The sequence below is a fragment of the Nilaparvata lugens genome, chromosome 12, assembly GCF_014356525.2.
Source record: "Nilaparvata lugens isolate BPH chromosome 12, ASM1435652v1, whole genome shotgun sequence".
NCBI lineage: Eukaryota > Metazoa > Arthropoda > Insecta > Hemiptera > Delphacidae > Nilaparvata > Nilaparvata lugens.
Genome location: NC_052515.1, coordinates 17,414,026 through 17,435,688, shown reverse-complemented (window position 1 = coordinate 17,435,688; position 21,663 = coordinate 17,414,026). Strand labels below are relative to the sequence as shown.

The window sequence follows — 21,663 nt, the reverse complement described above, 5'->3', positions numbered from 1 at the left end:
AACTTAGTATTCTTATAATATGTATAATTGATTTCAAGTAGGCCTACAAAAGAGGCTGCCACTTATCTGAAGTCTTCAGACAAAGTTATAACATTTGACATTGGAATTATTATGATATTTTATCAGTAGCATGTAGCCTAATTTTTCACATGCGTTTGTTTCATTATGGTACGACTGCAGAAATTATTTTGTGATTACGATATTACGGTATCTTATTAGTAAAAAATACGGTATTCAAAGAATCCTCATATCATATTACAAAAATGCCTTGCCAAATCTATTTTATGCTTTGAGCAATCCAGACCACTGTTCTCGGCTCTTAACATATTGACCGTCTACATTCAGTATGTAAAGGATAACATTGTAAAGTAGGAACAAAGATGTGCTACCCACCATCACCACAACAGATCAGCAAGGAACCTTGACACCCCAAGATGTAGTCTTTCAAGGACTCAGGGATCATTTGCAATGTTGGCGCTGAAGCTCTTCAATCTCCTGCCTGAGGAGATAAGAAGGCTGGGGTCTTCTGACTTCAAGAGAAGGATGAGATGGAGGCTGTCATCCAGCCACTATACTCTGTGGTAGAGTTCATCCATGACGAGAGAGGACTGAGGCCGTTCACTGATCAAAAATAAGGTCTAAGCAACATTGACACAGCCTATCCAACTGGTCAACGGCAACGTAGCGGTAATAAGGTAATAATAAGTTATCAAGTTGACCGATAATGATTTTTAGTGAATTTTACTTTTTACCAAGATAAAGAAGTAGTGTTTTTAGAAACCTTTCTAACTATCTTTTCACGGAGCTGTGTTTTATAATTTAGTCTTTTATACAAAAGTATTGTAATTGTATAGCAAAGGTGCTGATTAATTTGGTATTTCTCATTTGAATTGAGGGGGCAGAGTATGTAAAAATTCTCTCATCACCTCATTTGTTGGCAAAACTAAGCTAAATCTGGAAGGAGTTGAATAATTTTGCAAATTCTTGACATGTTGAAATCAATCTTGCTTGTAATCGCAGTTGAGTATCAAAGTATTATAATGTAAAAGGTGGAATAACATTTGATAATTTGGACTTGAAATACTAGAGTTAAGAATCCTAGTCTAATGTAATTGCGGTTATTGCTGGGTGGATTCTTTAGAAATTTCTTAGCCAAGCACGCTTTTATAGGTTTACCGTGCAACAACCAATCAAAAAGAATTCAAGTACCTACCCGAGAGTACGGTAGCTAGGCATGTTTGGTTAATTACCTTGACTAATTACATGAGTCGTTTTCAATTATCATAACACCCTGATTGGTGTTTATAAGAAGAGTTTCAACATTTATTATTAGAAATTTCTCTCATAAAATAATTCTCATATTAGGTTTCAGAAAAGGAAATTTCAGAAAAATATTCAATTGACAGTTTTTAAAAGCCATGATAACTATGATGGAGAGGTCTTACAAAATGAGGTAACTTAAACCTTATTTCATTTGCAATTTCTGTTTTTACTCTTTATGAACATTTACAACTTCCTCAAGAAACAATGTTGTGTTTATACAATTATATATAAGATAATTTCATATTTGTATTGATACATCGTTAATAATAATTATTATTACTATTAAACAGGAATAGACTTTTCCAAAATTGAATTAATATAATGAAACTTGACTTTTCTAAATAGAGAAGTTTGAATATTTCGAATACAAACAGTAATTTTCAGTAATTACACAAGCCTTAATAAACTAAAAAATCTTAGTAGCTTCAATCTACAGTATTACACGTCTCAATAATCTCAATGCAGAAAACGATACTGATTTCACATTGAAATATGATAACAAACAGGACTTATTGAACATAACTTGCATATCGATCATCAAAATTACATTAAATAATATTATACTAACTGTCTTAAATAGTAGGACGAAATACATATATATTTTTCCACAATGTACTTGTTACCTTTTTACATACTAGCATCCTCAACTTATATATTAAAAATATCCTACTTCTCAGAACTACCTAATAAAGTCACAATGAATAGCGTACCGTAATAGTTAAATCACAATAAAGTATAATCATGACGCTATTTTGAAAATTAATAATATGTTTTCATCACAAATGTTTTATCAATTGAGAGTCCAATAGATACAGTTATTTCTTATAGCTTTGAAATTGCTCTATCATATAATATGCTTTATTTTCATTGGGTCATTTGCTTATTGTTCGATAGTTTATTCAACTTCTGCCTCTTGATAAATATGGACAGATGATATTGAATCGGAATAAATTTAATAAGTTTATTTGAAGATAATAATAATGATTTTTCATCCATCAGCAGTAAAAGATTAGCAAATAAGCTAGTCATTTTTCTCTATAAATATCTTCTCTTTCTCAAACTGATAAAGACTTTAATATTCCTTCATATTTTCATTACATATTATTTTCAATTGTTCATTGTACTCCATGTTATTATTAACAATAATATTTATTTGTATCGTTGTTACTTGATCATAAATATTCGCTTACCCTCTAGTATTAACCTAATATAATCCACTGTCAAATCACGATATAACTGTTGCTTTCAGAAAAGCTACACCAGTTGGCACAACTCTGACTTTGATAACGTCACTTCCAACAACTCTGTACTCTTTGGCTTGGTCATTGTACAGATCCTGTGAACAGAACATCAACAAGCAATTAGAAATTATTTCAACGACTCTAGGATGGATTAATTTTATATACTTTAAATAAATAAAAGTATCCGAATACTTTGTTTGATAGGGCTTGTAGCAAGAAATTAAAAAAAAAATATTCAAGAGTTTAAAAATCGATACTACACATTATAATATGTAGTTTTTCATCACGACTTGATAAATTCACTCCAAGAGTGAAATGCTCTACGGAAGAAATGCCACTAACAGTGACCGATTTATAAAATTTACGTTGATACACTAGTCTTCATCTATAATACACACTTAATACAGCGCCAGTATGGAAGTAGGAATCTGAAAATAGCATTGAATTGACCACAAGATTCAAATTGAATAAACAAATTAATTGACTCAAAATGTTCGAGGACAAATTTATATACAGAACACCGATAGGATAATCCATATATTAACCTACTCTATCGCTTCAGCATCTTAAATATGCTTAAATGAATCCAAATTCATGATACATTATTTCGATACAGTGTTTCAAAAGAAAATAAATGACAGAAACCGCACATTGATATATCAAGTCATATAATTTTGTAAAAGTTGTGAATTACGTTGTATATTATCCAGCTGAAATCATGTGTCAGAGCGTGCGATAGCTCAATAAATTCTTCAGATGACTAAAAGATAAATCATAACAATTCTTTCTTATGCACTTACAAAGTTATTTTTATATCTTGAAAAAGGACGAAGGAAAGTGCCAATTTTGTTGTCCAACGAACTTGTCCTGTTCGAAGAATACGTGTTCAAACTTTGAAGCTGATTGATCAATCCTTTCTGAAGGATTTATTGTAGAACATACAAACAGAAGGACGACTTTCGCCTTCAGTAAGTCAAAAGTGAGAACTCGATATCGTTCAATAACAAGTAACTTTTTTATTTATTAATTTATTCAATTTATTCACAACACACAGAAATACAATGAGAAAAAGCAATATACAACAAAAAATTACAACAATTATGGTTATTTATAGTCTGGCCATGTTCGAAAGAAGCAGAGCTCGGAAACAGCCGAGCCCTCACGAAGTTACCCGAGCGCGGAATTCTTCCGACCTGACCTCCGTGCACTAGGATCGCGGCGCGACGCCGTTCCGACCCCGAAAAGTCCAGAAACTTTTCGAGCTGCGCCGTTCCTAGTGCACGGAGGTACACTTGATCACATGTATTTAATTCCAGGTCGGAATATCTCCGCGCCGCTCCACCGACCTAGTGCACGCTCTACTTTACAACACGAACTTCCTTAATTAATCCAGACAACGATATAAAATAAGAAAATCTTTATGGATTCGAAATATTTGTCTGATATTTTTCCTAGATTACTTCCAAGGTTTTCGTCTTAAGTTCAACTATATTTGGTTTTCACTTTTACTACAGTAGGTAGGTCTACATGTTTGGTTGAGACCAAAAGCGTTTCATCACACTTTGCCCCATCTTCAGAGTGAATGTTTCAGTCTTCAGTTTAAATGTTTTATTCAACGACATGCAGTCAATTTGAATTTCCACTTAATAATTTCCGAAATAATAAACACAGAAAAAGAGCCATAGAGGCATGGCTGAACTTCAATAATCTCAATGCAGAAAACGATACTAATTTCACATTGAAATATGATAACAAACAGGACTTATTGAACATAACTTGCATATCGATCATCAAAATTACATTAAATAATATTATACTAACTGTCTTAAATAGTAGGACGAAATACATATCTATTTTTCCACAATGTACTTGTTACCTTTTTACATACTAGCATCCTCAACTTATTTATTAAAAATATCCTACTTCTCAGAACTACCTAATACAGTCACAATAAATACCGTAATAGTTAAATCACAATAAAGTATAATCATGACGCTATTTCGAAAATGAATAATATGTTTTCATCACAAATGTTTTATCAATAATTGAGAGTCCAATAGATAAAGTTATTTCTTATAGCTTTGAAATTGCTCTTTCATATAATATGCTTTACGATAATAATAATGATTTTTGATCCATCAGCAGTAAGAGATTAGCAAATAAGCTAGTCATTTTTCTCTATAAATATCTTCTCTTTCTCAAACTGATAAAAACATTAATATTCCTTCATATTTTCATTACATATTATTTTTAATTGTTCATTGTACTCTAAGTTAGGTACTATTAACAATAATATTTATCTGTATCGTTGTTGCTTGATCATAAATATTCGCTTACCCTCTAGTATTAACCTAATATAATCCACTGTCAAATCACGATATAACTGTTGCTTTCAGAAAAGCTACACCAGTTGGCACAACTCTGACTTTGATAACGTCACTTCCAAAAACTCTGTACTCTTTGGCTTGGTCATTGTACAGATCCTGTGAACAGAACATCAAGAAGCAATTAGAAATTGTTTCAACGGCTCTAGGATGGATTAATTTTATTAAATAACTGAAAGTATCCGAATACTTTGTTTGATAGGGCTTGTTGCAAGAAATTAAAAGAAAAAACATTCAAGAGTTTAAAAATCGATACTACACATTATAATATGTAGTTTTTCATCACGACTTGATAAATTCACTCCAAGAGTGAAATGCTCTACGGAAGAAATGCCACTAACAGTGACCGATTTATAAAATTTACGGTGATACACTAGTATTCATCTATAATACACTTTATAGAACACCATTAGGGTAGTAGGAATCTGAAAATAACATTGAATTGTCAACAAAATTCAAATTGAATAAACAAATTAATTTACTCAAAATGTTGGTGGACAAATTTATATACAGAACACCGATAGGCTACAGTAATCCAGATATGAAACTAATGCTGGTATGAACTATATAGGTATGATCTTAATCTGGTATTATAGGTCTTACAACACGAATTTCTTTAATTAATACAGACATAAAATATGAAAATCTTTATGGATTCGTAATATTTGATATTTTTCCTAGATTACTTCCAAGGTTTTCGTCTTAAGTTCAACTATATTTGATTTTCACTTTTACTACAGTCTGGTCTACATGTTTGGTTGAGACCAAAAGCGTTTCATCGCACTTTGCCCCATCTTCAGAGTGAATAAAGTAAAGATCCATCCCGAACTGCGATGCAATTAACACCACTACCTCCGTATACAATGCCGTAGTGCATTCGTGTGACGTCAGCACAGGTAGGGCACCTAAACCAATAAAAACTCTAGCTGATATAGATCAGCTGAAATCAACGAATTTTTATTGGTGTAGGAGCCCTACCTGTGCTAACGTCACACAAATGCATTACGGCTTTGTTTACGGAGGTATTGTTAACACACGGTTTAAATGTTTTATACAACGACATGCAGTCAGTTATGATGTGATAAAAATATAATAACTGTCAATAATTGACTGTATATACTTGTATAAAACTTGAATAAAGTACTCTGATACTCTTTTATTTATTTATTAGGTTAACACAAACAATAGTCCAGTCAAGGAAGAGTTATAGAGGGAAAAGTTTGGAAGACAATTTTTGACCCCACAGTTCTGTTTAGGGTAGTAAGGAAGTGAACATATAAAAAGTCCCCACCCCTACCCCCTGTGCTAAGGGGGTGGGGGTGGTTCAAAGGTACCATTTTTTGGTTTCTCGCATATAACTCGAAACTATTCATCTTACAGACATGACTGTTCTAAAAATTGAAAAATTGAAGATTACATAAATTCTTAAAATATTCATCCCACAACTTTTTCTGTATCTCCTATAGTTCTCGAGATTTCCGCTCTTGAAAATGTGACATTTTTTGGAAAAAACACGTTTGCTTCCAATTTTTTGCCATTTTTGCTCTTATAACTTCCTAAATATCGATGGAAAAAATCCATGCTGAGTATGAGCGTATAGAGCATCAAATTCTCTTGAATTTGATGTTTAATTTCACACTTCCCTACGACGCATGTGAAATTTTCAGTTTTGCAACAATAGACCAATTGACAAAGGAATTTGGAGGAAGTGTTTTCAGCACAATTTTTGACTTTGCAGCTTTGTTGGGACCAGTTAGGGGGTGAACATATCAAAAGTCCCCATCCCTACCCCATGTGCTGAAGGGATGAGGGTAGTTTAAATGTTGCATTTTTCAACATTTTGCTTCCACGATTATATCTTGGCAACAATGCGTTCAACCATCATAACTAAATGTTCAAAAATTAAGTTTGATAAATTCTCTACAATTCTTGTTCAGTAGAGCTTTGTGATATTACCAAAAGTTTTCGAGATATCCGCTCTTGAAAGTGTGAAATTGTCGAAATAACAGGTTTCTATCCATTGTTTTTTTCTTTCAGGGCTTATAACTCTTCAACAGTGCATTTGTAAAAATCAATGCTCATGGTAGTGTTTCCTTCTATACCCTTTTTTAGCATTCATTGCCTGGACTACAATACAATGATCGGAAAAGAAAAAACAGGTTATTGCCCAAAACTTCTTCAATGGTACTCCCTTTACGCTAAAGATGGGGCCAGTGCCTTGAAACGCGTCTGGTCTTGACTGAACATGTAAGCACTGTTGTGGAAGTCAAAATCGATACATAGTAGATTATTTTGGGTTTTATTTAACTTACCCTGATCATATATCCTCCAGGATTGTAGAGTCCAAGATCTGACAAGGTGCAATTGATAGGGAAAGGAATACCATCAGACCTCCGGCTGACAAATGCAATGGCATAGGAGTAGTAGTTCTGATTCATAGGCATGACTGGACGTGACCAAATCTGGATATTTTGTTTCTGTAATCAGAATAAAAAGAAAATATAAAGATTTTTGTACAGTAACGATGATCTCATCAAGTTTCCTTTTAATACCTGAAGTATCTCATGAATTTTTGTCATACCTGTCTGATAAAGCCTCTATTGCTGGCCTCTACAAGCACATGATATCATGGTTCAATCTTTATGAATGATAGGTGCACACACTTGATTTTCTTTCTTAGACTAGAGTGCGTTTCATTCCAGCATAATTTCACAATGTTTGTTTCTGTTATTATCTTATTAAACCAAAATTGCTGTAGGCCTAAATTTGTAATAGTTTTCTCAACATTTCAAATACATAGAACTCGTGGCTGGAGCGCGAGGCTTCTCTTATTCCAGCCACGCCAAAAATACTGTTTTAGATATTATTGTTTTGTATTTTTTATGTTTTTTGGCAATAAACATTTATTATAATCGATGCAAAATATAAAAAGATGGAATAAGGCTGCGACAAATTTTAAAAAGGTTAGGGGCGCTTTCTGCGCAATTGGTTTGTGAATTCAACAATTTTTAACTTCATCACGAACTACGAGAGATTCCCTTAGAATACAGTAAAATACAGGTCAATTAATAAACGACTGGTAGTATATTTTTCAGACACCAACTAAAAAGTTACTAAAATTTGCAGCAAGATCTTATTTTGGAAGAGAAGCCATCTTTAGGTTTCAACTGGGCTTATAAACAAATTCATAGGTTTATGAACAAATTTATGTGTTTATAGACAAATTTATAGGTTTATAAATAGTTTTACAGGGCTAAAAACAAATTTATGAGTTTTAAAACAAATTGGTGGTTTAAAACAAACTTACGGATTTAAGAACAAACTTGTGGGTTTATAAATAAATTTGTGGGTTTCAAAACAAATATTTGGGTTTGTAGAACAAATTCATGATTTGTAAAAAATGTATGGGTTTATAAAGAAATAATTGAAAGAGTTTGTAAACAAACCAAGTTTAGTTCCATACACTAATTAATATGTTTTAAACAAACTTATGGGTTCATAAATATGTTTGGGATTTTATAAACAAATGTATGTGTTTATAAACTAATTCATGGGTTCATTAAAAAATATGGTTTTATAAACAAATTTATGCTTCCCAAAACTAGGTTCTTCAATATTTTATATATTTACAGGTTCATAAACAAATGTCTGGGTTCATAAAAGAGTGTATGGTTCTAAGCTATAGGTTCTTCAACAAGTTTACAGACAAGTTATTTTCTAGGGAAAGAAAGACTGACCCTGAACAGTCGCCTGCCCTGAATGCCTAGTTCATCCTGGTTGACGGCAATGACATCTCTGTTCTGTAGCACTGCCTTCATGTCGGGCGCCAGGTATTCGAGGTTGTTGGACATTATGAGAGGAGCCGCAAGGATCGCCCAAATCGCCATCTGCAGTTTGCTCTGCTCGTAGCTCAGGGCGAAGTTGCCGATTATCAACTGAACGAAATCAAAATATACAACATATTCAATAAAAACGACTTTATATTGCCAAACCACTAATAGAACAATAATATTTGAGATACTAGTTTCGGTGGTTAAATCATTATCAATCTCTAGTAAGCTGTAAGCTTAGGAGCAGCAGAATTCAGAATGTTTATTGTATTTTTTCTTTAGGGCTACTTTTAATATTAATAAAAATATAAATCTCAGTACCCTTCCAAATTAGTTTGTCACGACATGTTTCGGACATTAAATGTCCAAAACATGTTGTGACAAAATAATTTAAAAGGGTACTGAGATTTATATTTTTATTCAGAATGTTTAGTATGGGCGATGCCCTACTATTGGTTAATAGGCCTAAAATTTAAATGAGGTTACGATATCAATCCTTATAATTTTTACTGAAATATAGTATAAATATAATATAATATGAACAATAAACATTTAGAATCTGGGTTAATCACGGATGTTAAAAATTATTCGAATATCACACATTAAACCCCATTAATAAATTAGGAAATATTGAAAAACTTCAACAATTTGAAGCTACAGAAATCACTAAATTAATTGCACACTAAATAAGACAATAACGAGAATAATAGCATATTCATTGAATCTCTCACCATATCAGGATCATTCCAATGGCCGGGACCAGCACTAGGAATATAGATATGTTGGTTGTCTCCAAAATGGTCCATGATATTCACCAAGCTATAGTAAGAGTCCTGGATGTCTCCATAGTTTCTCCATAAGTTGCAATGCTCTGCAATGGCTGTGTAGTTTGGCTGAAATAATGAATAGAGTGAGATTCACTTAAAATTGTCAGCATTTTTCATAAATAGCATCACAGTTTTAGGCTCTGCCTGTTGGCCCCACCCCCAATCATTTCAATGAATTGTGAATTGATGAATGATGAATATTTCGTAATCAATCAATGCTGACAATTTACTTTCAAGTTGATATTTTTTCATTCTTATCGTAGCCTACTGTCTTTTACTTATATTTCACAACATTATTCCTATTATATTAAGCGAGCAATTTCTGTATATCTTTTTATATTTTTATATCTGGTTATCTGGTTATTTAAGTTCAACGGATCTCGAAAACGGCTCTAACGATTTTCACAAAATTTGGAACATAGTAGGTTTATGATATAAAAATTCGATTGCACTCGGTCTCATCCTTGGGAAAACTCGCTGAAAGACATTAAGAGGATAATTCATCTTTGGCTGAAACAGCTGAGACTTTCGTCGTCTGTGGATAGTAAAAAGTGAGCGAGTGATTCTGTGGAAAATCAAAATATCGCATCCCCTAAATTCATAAGCTGACGTATAGCCAGTTGTAAAATATAAACACGATCATTTTAAAGAATTGTGTTCTGTTTATCAATAAATAAAAATAACGAGCGAAGCTCGATGTCCTGATATTAATCATTATTCGAAAAATGAGTTAATAATTATCATATTTACTATGTTTACATTCTTAGCATATTTTAAAATTTGTCAAGAAATAAAAATAAAGAATTGAAGTACCCTTTTTAGAAACATGTTTTTTAAACATGTTGCGAGTGAATTAGAAAAAAAGGGAACTTGAAAATTTTATTTTCATTTCTTGATAATTTATTGAGAATAGCCCTAACAAAAAAAGGTAATTTAAAATTTGTTTATTTTATGTTTCCTCTGTGTAGTACAGAGGTGATGTAGGCCAACCTAACTTCAATAAATGAAATGAAACTTGGTCGTTACGTTACAAAAACAACTTACCGTATCTCTCAAAATAGCCATCAAACTTGTCATTACAAAAGTTAGGTTGAGACAACTATTCATTTCCGTATAAGGAATGAGTCTAGTTCTTGGATCTGCATCGCTTTTCGAGCTGCCAGAGTTGAATAATAATAATCTAATCAAAATTATTGATGTAAATTTTTTTTCATTTTTGTTTCAAATGTTTTAATGTCTGCTAATTAAAATGTTCATTATATAATTAATAATTTGATCATTTTTCAATTAATTATCGATAGCTCTTACCATCCTTTGTTCGTCTTCCTGATAAGCAGGCCAACTGCAAGAGTAAACCATTGGTCTATTTGTTTCTCTCAAGTACCTTCCGAATTCAGGGTAGCCTGTAGAAAACATGCAAATTCGAAAATATCATTATTGCAAATTTCCAACAAAAATATCCATAACCAAAAGTAATATTACTTATCCAGCAAAGACAGGAATAGAATATAATAAATAGTGCATAGAAATAAAAGTAAACAATGGTTGTATGAGGGGAAAATAATTAATATATAATTATTATTGAACGAAAATCCTAGCATTTTAATTAGCATTTGAATAAATGCATTCTCTATTTAATTCCATCTGGAAAATAATTGTTCCCAACAATGTGTCAATTGTAATTTACTGTATTTTTCAATGAGAGAAGTTTATAAATTTTTAATCTTATGTAGATATAAACTTATACAATTTTATTATTCACATCTAATATTACTGGTGGCACTGTATATTTTTGTAATTACAGTAGGCCTATATGTAATTAAAATTTCAAGTAGCCCTATTGAACTGAATGAATTTATTAATCCTTTTAAATGGAGAAAGCTGTTGAATTATAGTTGTTGTAATCATTATTTATTTAGTGAAAACACTGTTAATACGAGATACTTCCAGAACAGACAAAAATCAAATTATTCAGTGATTGCATGTATAAGAATAAGAAGATTGGAAGCTACTATACGAAGAGAAGATGGTCAATAAGAAGTAAAAACTAATCCAATTTAAAATCGTGTTACTTTTATATGCTCGAAGCTCCAAATGTAACCGAAGCTACTTTCTGAGAAAGGCGTTGTGAAAGTAAATTATGCAAATCGCTTATCTTTCGCTAATTATCAGTCTCCACTTTTTTTGAATCCTCAGATTTCTCAAACGTGTTTTTGTAAAAAAAACAAAGCTCGCTTCTTCATTGATGACTTAGTTATCTTGATTCAATTTTTCTGACCGATTTCCAAGTTGAGTGAAAGGAAGCTTGCTCGATAAAATGTCAGCAATAATGTCAACGTTACATTGGAGTTTCAAGAAGTACCCAGTTAAAGTTAATTAACTTGAAATAATAAACTATTCTTGAGGAAATTAATTCAGCGTATAAATTGCAGTTATAATTTATTACTACATATGCATTGGTTGAGTGGGAAGGAATGATGTTATTTATAAATAATGCAGACAGTTTAAAGTGGATCTTACTGATATATTAACCAGAGGAAAGTAGAAGAGAAGCTATAGGCCTACTGTACACTGTATCTACATAAGTTGATTTGAGTAAATTTGTTTTACTGTTATCACGCTTATGAAAATATAATATTGATTTTTGCTGAGTATTAATAGCCTATCACTAATGTAAATTACAGAACCAGTAGGAAAAACAAATTAAGAAAAATAACTCAAGAAATTTGAAGTACAGTATAAGGAAGTGTCAGTAGAATAGATATAAATTGTAATTTTGTGAATTACAGTATTACGATTGACAGTAGTAGACGAATATGTAGCGATTTGAATAACCTTAACATTTACAAGTTATTCAAAGATTTATAAACAATTTTTTGTAGAAAATGATTATAAGAATTTAGTAATTTAGTTGATTATGTTTCAAAATTTGTGGCTTCTTCTTTTTTTGAACTATCATTTCCTCATGTCTTCAAGTTTCTTCTCAATTTACTAAACGATTGAAGTAAAATTTTATTTTAAATACCGTACTGTGCAAATAAAGCCGGCACATAATAATTAAATAGTTTCGCTAACCATGTTTTGGCGGAAACTGCAATAGAATCGTTCAAATATTACAATACCGTATTATTGCAGAAGATATTATTTTTAGCAAGTGGAAAAAACTTAAATATGAACAATAAAACATCAGAATTGTTCGTTTCTCTATTACAGTAGTTTAGTGATTATAGTCATGTAATACGGTGGCCTACCTTATTCTCTGTGGTTTTGGTAATTTTTAGTATACTTTGAATAAATTTTTTAATGTAGGCTACTTTTGATAATAAAGTCAATGATACAACTTGTATTTCACAGTTGTATTTGTCAGGGAAAACAAAATCGATTTATAATAAACTTGATAATATATTCTCAAAGTGCTATTTCTTACCATGGTCGTATGTTTTTGGATCAGCATTGCAGCCATCCAGTTTGACATAGTCTACTCCCCATTCAGCGAATTTAGCAGCATCTTGCTGCATATGACCGATTACACCAGGGTAGCCTTCGCAAGTCTTCGTGCCGTAGTCTTCGTACAAGCCAAATTTCAGGCCTTTCGAATGGATCTAGCAAAAAATAATAACCACAATTCAGTATGAAAATTACAAAGAAATGGTTGAAAATAAACAGCTCAATGTACAGTACAGTGGAGGAAATTATTATTAATTTGTAATTATTACTACCTAAGTAAGTGTAATAAATTATTTAATTAGCCATAATTATAATTATTCAGATGCGATAAGTGAAAAATGTAGTTGAAAAGAAGCAAAGCAATGTATATAGTAGACAGAAATAGATATAGACTTAGTGGTTTGTAGTGAGAGTGAAGGATGAATAAATTGAACGAAGATACTTTTTCATAATTATGTTGGCCTAAAAGCAAAATTTTCCTTTTTATATTAACGTAAAAAATTCAAACATCAAACTCCAAATTTTCTAATAACGTATTTCTTTAGGGCTACTTATTTTTCCAAACTCCAAATTCATATTATCACAAAGTTATAGTGTAATGGGGAAAATTTGAACATGATATAATACATTATATCCTCCCGCATTTTATTGAGATTCACTTCAGCCGGTTAGAATTAGTTTTATGCACTATAAAATTTATAAATTAGAATTATTTTTTAGTAACTATATTACCCAATATAGTTACTGTAGTTTTATGGAAATAAACATTAATGCTATAATATAGGAAATGCTGACAGTTTGAGTAAGTAAATCTCACACTAAACCACTCAGCCTTGAGATAAAGGTAATCCAGAATAGAATAAAAGACAAAAATAAAGAAAAAATTACATAGTCTGCGAGACTCTTGATACCGCTAGGGAATCGTTTGGGGTCAGGCTGGAGGTCTCCATTCACATCTCTCTCCTTGTCCAACCAGCAGTCGTCTACTATCACATACTCGTAACCAACGTTCTTGAAACCCTCCGAAACTAGCAAGTCTGCAGCTCGACGGAATAGGTTTTCACTGAAATTTTACACAAGAATTAAAATGATAAATCTCTAAAGGTCTTTACACACATAGCTACGTAGCCGTCCTATCTCCCAATGTTATAGCTCCCATATAGCTTTCAATATTGGAAGATAGGACGGGTACGTCTTCCGATGACCAGTTTCAGCATAGCGTAGCTGAGTGTTTAAAGACCTCAACATTACATCGTATTAGTGATATTGATCATAAGGTACTACAATATCTCTGTGCAGCGCATAGTGTAGTTTAAGGCAGATTTTCACGTATCATTATCAGAGTAGGTACTGGGTATCATAGTACCGTATCAGATACTACAGTATCAGACAACGTGTCTGATACTGTAGTATACTATAGACCTTCAGTGCGAATATTGCCATGAGTTCTAATATGGGACAATTCCCACTCAGCGCGGCCAAGTGAGTATAAAAAGTCACATGACATAACTCATTGGCATTATATTTACACTGTACCAGATTCATCGACTCTGACATTGATATGTGTGAATCCGTCATTTTTGTGAAATAACTGTCGGGATATTCGTCTTCAATACACACCAAGGTTTCAATTGATAAACAGAAGTATTCAATAAAGTACCATAGATATATTATATATCATTACCGTATTCAATGAGACATTACATATAATATTATAGTTGTCTGCTTGAATGTCTTGTTTGAAAATTCCATAACTTTTAATTTTATTTGTTAAAACTCAGTTAAACCATAGAATAAAAGTGGTTGGCTCTCCAAACTTGTTTTTCTACTCTTAACTAAAAACCAATAATTTCTTATTACAGTATATTATATAGAATCAGTAGTACCATTTGATTTTCTTTGATGACACGACCCAACCGGTTTCGGCGAATCACGCCTTCAAGCCATAATATCGTGTTAAAATTATAGTGATTCTTCATTTATTTTTATAGGGCTACTTTTGATAGTTTTATTACATAGTTTTAATACATAGATAGTTTTAATGTAGAGCTGAGAAGGAAATTCCTGTCTTACAGAAATAGAATAGTAAATCTAATTAGAAAAGCAAAAGATTTATATTATGAAACAGAAATCAAGAAGTAATCAAAAGTTTGAATGATAATAAGGCACCTGGATGGGATAACATATCCAACAGCGTGCTAAAACTATTAACTGACACAATCTCTAAACCTCTTCAGAAATTTTCAATTGTTGTTTTTCATCTGGATACTTTCCCTTGCATTTCAAGCATGCAAAAGTTATTCCTTTACACAAGGGGGGGAGTAAAGAAATACCTCAAAATTATAGACCAATTAGCTTGCTAAGTTCTATTTCTAAAATTTTCGAAAAATTGGTAAAGAAAAGATTAGTTGAATATCTAGATGTTAATAAAATCCTTGATAAGAGGCAGTTTGGTTTCCAACAGGGTAGAAGCACAGAGGATGCATTGGAGTCCTTAACTGAGACAATATACAATGGTTTCAAAACAAATAAAAAAACCTTGGTAATGTTTCTGGACCTGGCCAAGGCTTTTGACACAGTACCACATGATAAAATGATCCAGAAACTATCTAATATTGGTATTCAAGGAATAGAGTTAGATTTCTTTGAAAGTTATCTAAGGGGTAGAAGCCAAATCGTTAGCTGTGGTGGTAGTAATAGTGAGATTAGAGATGTGACATGGGGTCTACCTCAAGGGACTGTATTGGGACCAGTTTTATTTTTGATCTATGTTAATAACCTGCCTAGTGTACTGGACTCAGTTGGGTCTAAGACAATTTGTTTTGCTGATGACACAGCACTTATCTTCCAAGAAGGTTCCTGGGAAGATGTTATCAAGCAAACAAAAGTGGGTTACTATAAGGTTTCTCAGTGGCTAAAATGTAATTATTTGAGACTAAATCTTGGTAAAACAAAATGTATGACCTTCAGTCCAACAACAAGAGGAGATCTAGATATGAACAGGCTTTGTTTGAATAATGCTTGTAACAGGTATCCATGTGATTCTTGCAATGAGGTTATTGAGAGTGTAAACAATTACAAGTATCTTGGTATTTTTGTTGATAAGCATCTACGCTGGTCACCTCAGATTAGCTACCTTTGTAGAAAATTAAGGGTGGTCAATTTAAAAATGTACATGCTTAGAAGTATTTTGAGTCTAAAATTACTAAAATCTGTTTATTTTGCTCTATTCCAATCCTTAGTTCAGTATGGTAATTCTATATGGGGAGGAACTTTTGATTCAACTTTAAAACCTCTATTTGTTTTACAAAAGTTAGTTATCAAAACAATAATGAGGTATCCGAGAGATTTCCCAAGTGTCACATTGTTTCAAAATTCCAATCTGTTCACTATAAGACAATTGTTCATTTTAAAGACTATTAAGAAACATGTGCTCAAATTAAAAAATTTTCAAAGAGTAACTAGACAAGTCGCTCAAAACTTAATCACAATTGAAAGAGTTGATAGCACCCTATCCCGTAGAAGTATTTCATATTTGAGAAATAACTCTATAATAAAGTTCCAAGAGGATGGTTGTTAAAGAAGCCTAAAATAAAAGATTTCCATACCTGGGTGAAAGAAATTATTTTTATTCAATTAATGATTTGGTTTAATATTAATTGATGTTGTATGAATCTTAAATTCAGCTTTATGTATATCTTTAATTTATTGTTATTTCTTAGAATGGAATATTTAGTTGGTTGAATGTTAATTACTGTTAGCCTATATTATAATATTGTAGGATCATTTTATATATTAATATTAACGTATAAGTGAATAAGTTATATTAAGACTCCACGTTGGCGTACAAGTTTTCTTTTGCCGACGTGTAGCACAAAGTTGTCAATTTCCTTTCAGTTGTATTCTGTATATATTTTTGTGCAATAAACGATTTGATTTGATTTGACATAGAATCACAAAAGTAAGTGAGTAAGTAGTAAATTACTAGTAAGTAGCCTAAGTATTACATGGAGCCACTTATACCCTTTCATTTTTCATAGTGTTATAGTAATTCTATTGTAATGAACTAGCCGTATTCAAGTAGCCGTGTAGGAATACGGTAAATGAATAATAATTATGAATAAAATATGAATATGTTTAAACAAAAGAAAACTGAATAGGTGATAAATGAATAATACCTAATTTGATAGACAAAAAAAACTCTCTCCGAATATGATTCATACGGTACCTTATGCATTCATCAGGATAGGTTTCACAGTCAATGTTACATCTGTATCTCTCCCATGACATCCATCCCATGGGTGGTTTCAGGGCCAAACCATTGTCCAGCCCTTCTGACACGCCAAATATTGCAACCAAAATTGCTAACGACAGTTGCAACTGTGATAACACATCTTTGTGCTGAAAAAAATGTTAAAAAATTAATTCATCAAAATTCCATCCTATGAAGATTTTTTGATACAATATCTGGAATCACCTGTTCCTTCCACAGATTTTAAACCCTGATGAATATAAAGCGACTTATTCCTCAAAAATGTTACGTACCGGTACTACTACCTAATCAAAGCAAATTATTTTGCTACAGAGAGCCAGATATTAAATTATTTTCTAATTTATTATTTCATTTTTACCTATTTTTTGTAATTGACACATAGCATTAAATTAGCATCAGCTTCAATACAGTAAGCCTATCATATCATAATAGTATATATACTATAATAGTATTGTATCAAAACAGAATCCAAAGACATTTAATTGGTAATACTGTATTGCATCAATTACTGCATTAATACAGATTTTACTGACAAGATAGCATCAAATATTAATACATTTGGTATAACAACAAACATACTAATTCTTAATAGGAAGCATGAAGGATTTGCATAAAGTATTTTCAAATACATGGACTATTATGTAACCTGAGAAGAAATAATAGCTCTGCTGTGTCCTTGGAGTAGAACTTTACGACTTTCAAGTTCACAACCGGGCGGTAGAACACCTTTCATTGTTCATTCATTGAAATATTCATTAGTCATCCTTCATCCTCTGGATATTGTTCAGAAATGTTGTTTTTAAAGCCTTTCAACTCTTCTAGCTTTTAATCATTCAAGTGTTTATTCACTCTATTTTTCAAATTTGCATTTCAATTCTTCCAAGTATTATGTTAATTAAGGTACAAATCAATAAGCTCTGACGTACGGCGTGGATTGACGAGTCATGATTATTCATGTTGCATTTTTAAGAGATTTCAAAAATGTTGTTCTGTTGTTCTCCTGTAGTTTGTATGTTGACAAATTGCTTGAGAATTTCCTTAATTTACAGGTTTGCTATTGAAAAGACTTTCTTCAACTCAACTCCTTGTCAATAACTGAAACTTCTATAATAATTTGAAAAACTTCAATAATAATATGTAATTACCAAAATGATAAATTTAAAGATTTGAAGAGGAAAACTACGTAGCATCACAGAGTTATTTTAAATCATGAAACTGATTCCAATAATATTATTCACGATATTTTTTTGTTCCAACTTTTCCGCCTCATTTCTTGTCAACTATTGATCTGATCACATTATTACCTATTCACATTTTATAGGAAACATCATTCTAAAAACGTTCAATAAGCATGTTCTGGCCATTATTTATAGTATGCTTACAATAATAAAGTTTGATAAATCATTCAAAATATCCCTATAAACATCAATTATATTTGAAATATTGAGAAAACTTCCTACAAAGAGTAATAAATAACGTCTAATAAGTAAGATGGCAAAAAAGCGACAGTACCGTATTTTAAGTTGGAATAAAATTAAATACTTATTGGTTTTGCTATTGGTTATAAATCGGTTGTATTTTTCTAGTAAAAGACCGTAGGTATTGTAAACACACGTGTTTGATTTATGGAGTTTGTGTAGTATTTTCTTCATAATATCTAGAATAACTTGAAAATGCTTAAAGTAATTATAGGCCTACTCGAGAAAGCTCTCATTTTAAACAACAGAGAATAGGAGAATTCGAATGTAAACCTGCTGATATTAGAAAATGGATACAGAAAAATAGAGAAGAGAATAAATATTGAACTAAAAGTTGAAAGATTGAATAATCTCTTGAGTAGAATGACTAACACTAGACATAGGCTCAATAAGTTAGATTACCTTCATTTGTTTTTTAATAGACAGATTGACTCAATAATTGTTCATACAATCTCATTAATTCTTATCGCAAACCAGTATGCTACATTGAATCATAGAGAAACATGATTTTATTGTCTTTGATAAAACAAAAAATAAATAAAACAAAAGAGATTTCACTTTCCATCAACAGTAAGCCTGATGAATGTTTCATTTTCCTTATTGATAAATCCGCCAGACAAGCTATTAAATCTTTTCTATTTGTGGATATTTGAAATCTCATCAAGCTTCTATTCAATTCTAGTCCAATTCTCATCATACTACCAACTTGAAATTTTTCCCTTTGTATTTTAAATAGAATGTATTCAGAACTAAGTGATTATGTACAATTTTTTAACAAATTTGTTCATTTTGATCTTGAATGGTCTAATCACCAATTTGGATATTGTTTTACCACCTACTTGAAATTTGTTGAATTTTCACTCAGCTCTTCAAAAGCTTTATATCTTTCTTTCTAATTTATTTTTCCAATTTGTTTAATATTTAAGAAATATTAATATTTTCCTATTACTTACTTACTTGTTCTGTCTTCGCCGTAGTCGGTGACCGGGGAATTGTCAATATTTCCTCACTGTTGTCAATATTTTCAATCGCAGTGCTGTATTTTATCTAGTATTTGTATCAATTTATAAAAAAATAGAATTTCATTTACTCTAGTAACAGAGATGTTGTGGAACTTCTCCATATTAAGGTGGAATGAAAGATATGTTGTCAATCCTCATAATTTATTTAAGCGAAGCTATATTTTCAATGCACATAAGGCATCTTCTTTAGGAGTATTTTTTGATGAGACTGTCTAGAATAGCCCATAAGTGCATTGAAACAGTAGTTTGGCTTGAATAAATTTAGTGAAACTGACAACATGTCTTCCACTTCAACTAAAAAATTGGAATTCCTGGATTTGACTCTCGTTCACTAATATATAGGCCTACTAGAGGAACGTGCCCTTCAAACACATTTTTTTGAATTAATCTTCTGAGAATGTTTTTCACATCTTGTCCTTAAACTTAATATCTGCAAAGAGTTTTCTAGCTGATGGTGATAAAAATTATTGTTCTAAAAACTAACTTAGTAAGCGAAAAGTATGCTTGGTTTATTCCAAATTCGAAAAGGATAAATTTTACAATAAATAATAGGGTTTGAACAAATGGACAGTGTTGATAATGAATAATTTCTATAACTACCATACATTTATTTATACAATATGACAATTTCCACTGAGTCTAACAAGACCCATAGTGATACAAAACAAAATAGCACTGTACATGAATAAACTATACGGTAAATATTAATGTAAAACTAAAAGTATAATAGATAAGCACAGTAAAAATTAATATAGATTACTTCAAAAACAAGATAGAAATAGAAAAATGAGAAGGAAAAAAAGAAAAAGTCATACATTGTACAAAATACTACAATCATAATATAATTATGACATTGAAGGAAAAACTAGGCTGAGCCTTTATACTATTTCTCTCCAAAAATGTTGATAAAAAGTTAATGTTGTCGAAAGGTTGAGGTTATGATATCACACACTGCTTTGTCACTTGATTTTTGGTCCAGGAATACGGTAATGATTTGAAGATTTTGAATTTTGAAGATTGTGTATATCAATTCTATGTAATTATAAAAATATGCTCCCTCTACATTGAATTTTTTGGTCATTGTAAGTTTTTTGAGTTATAGAAAAATGTATTTTTAATCAATAATTTTGGAATTAGATAGATACCGGTACTTATGATAAACAATTTTCATTTATCATTTATAAATCATAATTAAAAAAGTGATTATTATATGCTTTATATAAACTCATTTCACAGCAGGCAACCATTCTAAATACTTCCAAAACCAGAGGCTATCTAATCAACGGATAACAATAGAATACTGATAACAATAATTAATAAGTAACTGTAGCTTACAATAAACAATAATCCATTGTCTACTGACCTGCATAATTAAGCTGACTCTTCAAGTAACTAAAGTTACTTCAACAAAGTAACTGAAAGTTCTCTCTGACCCGGAGAGCGAGTTAGTTACTTTGCGAAGTTGAGCTGACCGGTATCTTCTGTGAAGTAAGTTACAAAACTATAATAACTGAATGTACACTCCTATATTTGTTGTGACCCGGTCGTTAGTTAGTCTCGGTGAACCGGAGTTGTGCGGGCCAATAACCCATTAAACGAGAGACGCTCACGAAGCTATCTAACGAGTCTGCTGGTCACGTATTATTGTGATTTACCACAGAGGTTAGGGTCTGGGTCAAAGCTTGGCCCAAGGCTACGATGAGATTAGAGCAAGAGGGTAAAACAACACTGAGTCCCGCTGTTGCTCTCAGTGAAGTTAGACGGGTACTGCTGAACAGTGCGGCATTTTTGAAGCTTCTACTATCTTGAAGACTAGATACTCCCACCATTTCATAGTG

General features: G+C 31.6%; 1 protein-coding gene across 2 annotated transcripts; it reads right to left on the bottom strand.

The window, feature by feature from the left end:
* Positions 1 to 1,472: 1,472 nt before the first annotated feature.
* LOC111058863 (alpha-N-acetylgalactosaminidase) lies at positions 1,473 to 21,622 on the bottom strand. 2 transcript variants are annotated; one of them, XM_039439013.1, is made up of 9 exons: positions 21,189 to 21,622; positions 17,281 to 17,453; positions 13,941 to 14,115; positions 13,033 to 13,207; positions 10,914 to 11,008; positions 9,510 to 9,671; positions 8,686 to 8,883; positions 7,261 to 7,425; positions 1,473 to 2,659 (listed from the first exon to the last, which is right to left on the bottom strand). In XM_039439013.1, the coding sequence occupies exons 1-9, from the start codon at positions 21,192 to 21,194 to the stop codon at positions 2,549 to 2,551; spliced, it is 1,260 nt and encodes a 419-aa protein (XP_039294947.1). In that variant the 5' UTR covers positions 21,195 to 21,622; the 3' UTR covers positions 1,473 to 2,548. The 2 variants fall into 2 exon arrangements, with proteins under 2 accessions (XP_039294947.1, XP_039294945.1); XM_039439011.1 differs by lacking the exon at positions 1,473 to 2,659 and adding an exon at positions 4,268 to 5,047 and having other exon boundaries at positions 21,189 to 21,617.
* Positions 21,623 to 21,663: the final 41 nt, after the last annotated feature.

Excerpts from the sequence above, each read along its gene's own strand:
- LOC111058863 (XM_039439013.1), bottom strand. Across the intron at positions 11,009-13,032 it reads TCCAAAAACATACGACCATG|GCTACCCTGAATTCGGAAGG; the intron begins GTAAGAAATAGC and ends TGTTTTCTACAG. Across the intron at positions 2,660-7,260 it reads CTGGAGGATATATGATCAGG|GATCTGTACAATGACCAAGC; the intron begins GTAAGTTAAATA and ends TTCTGTTCACAG.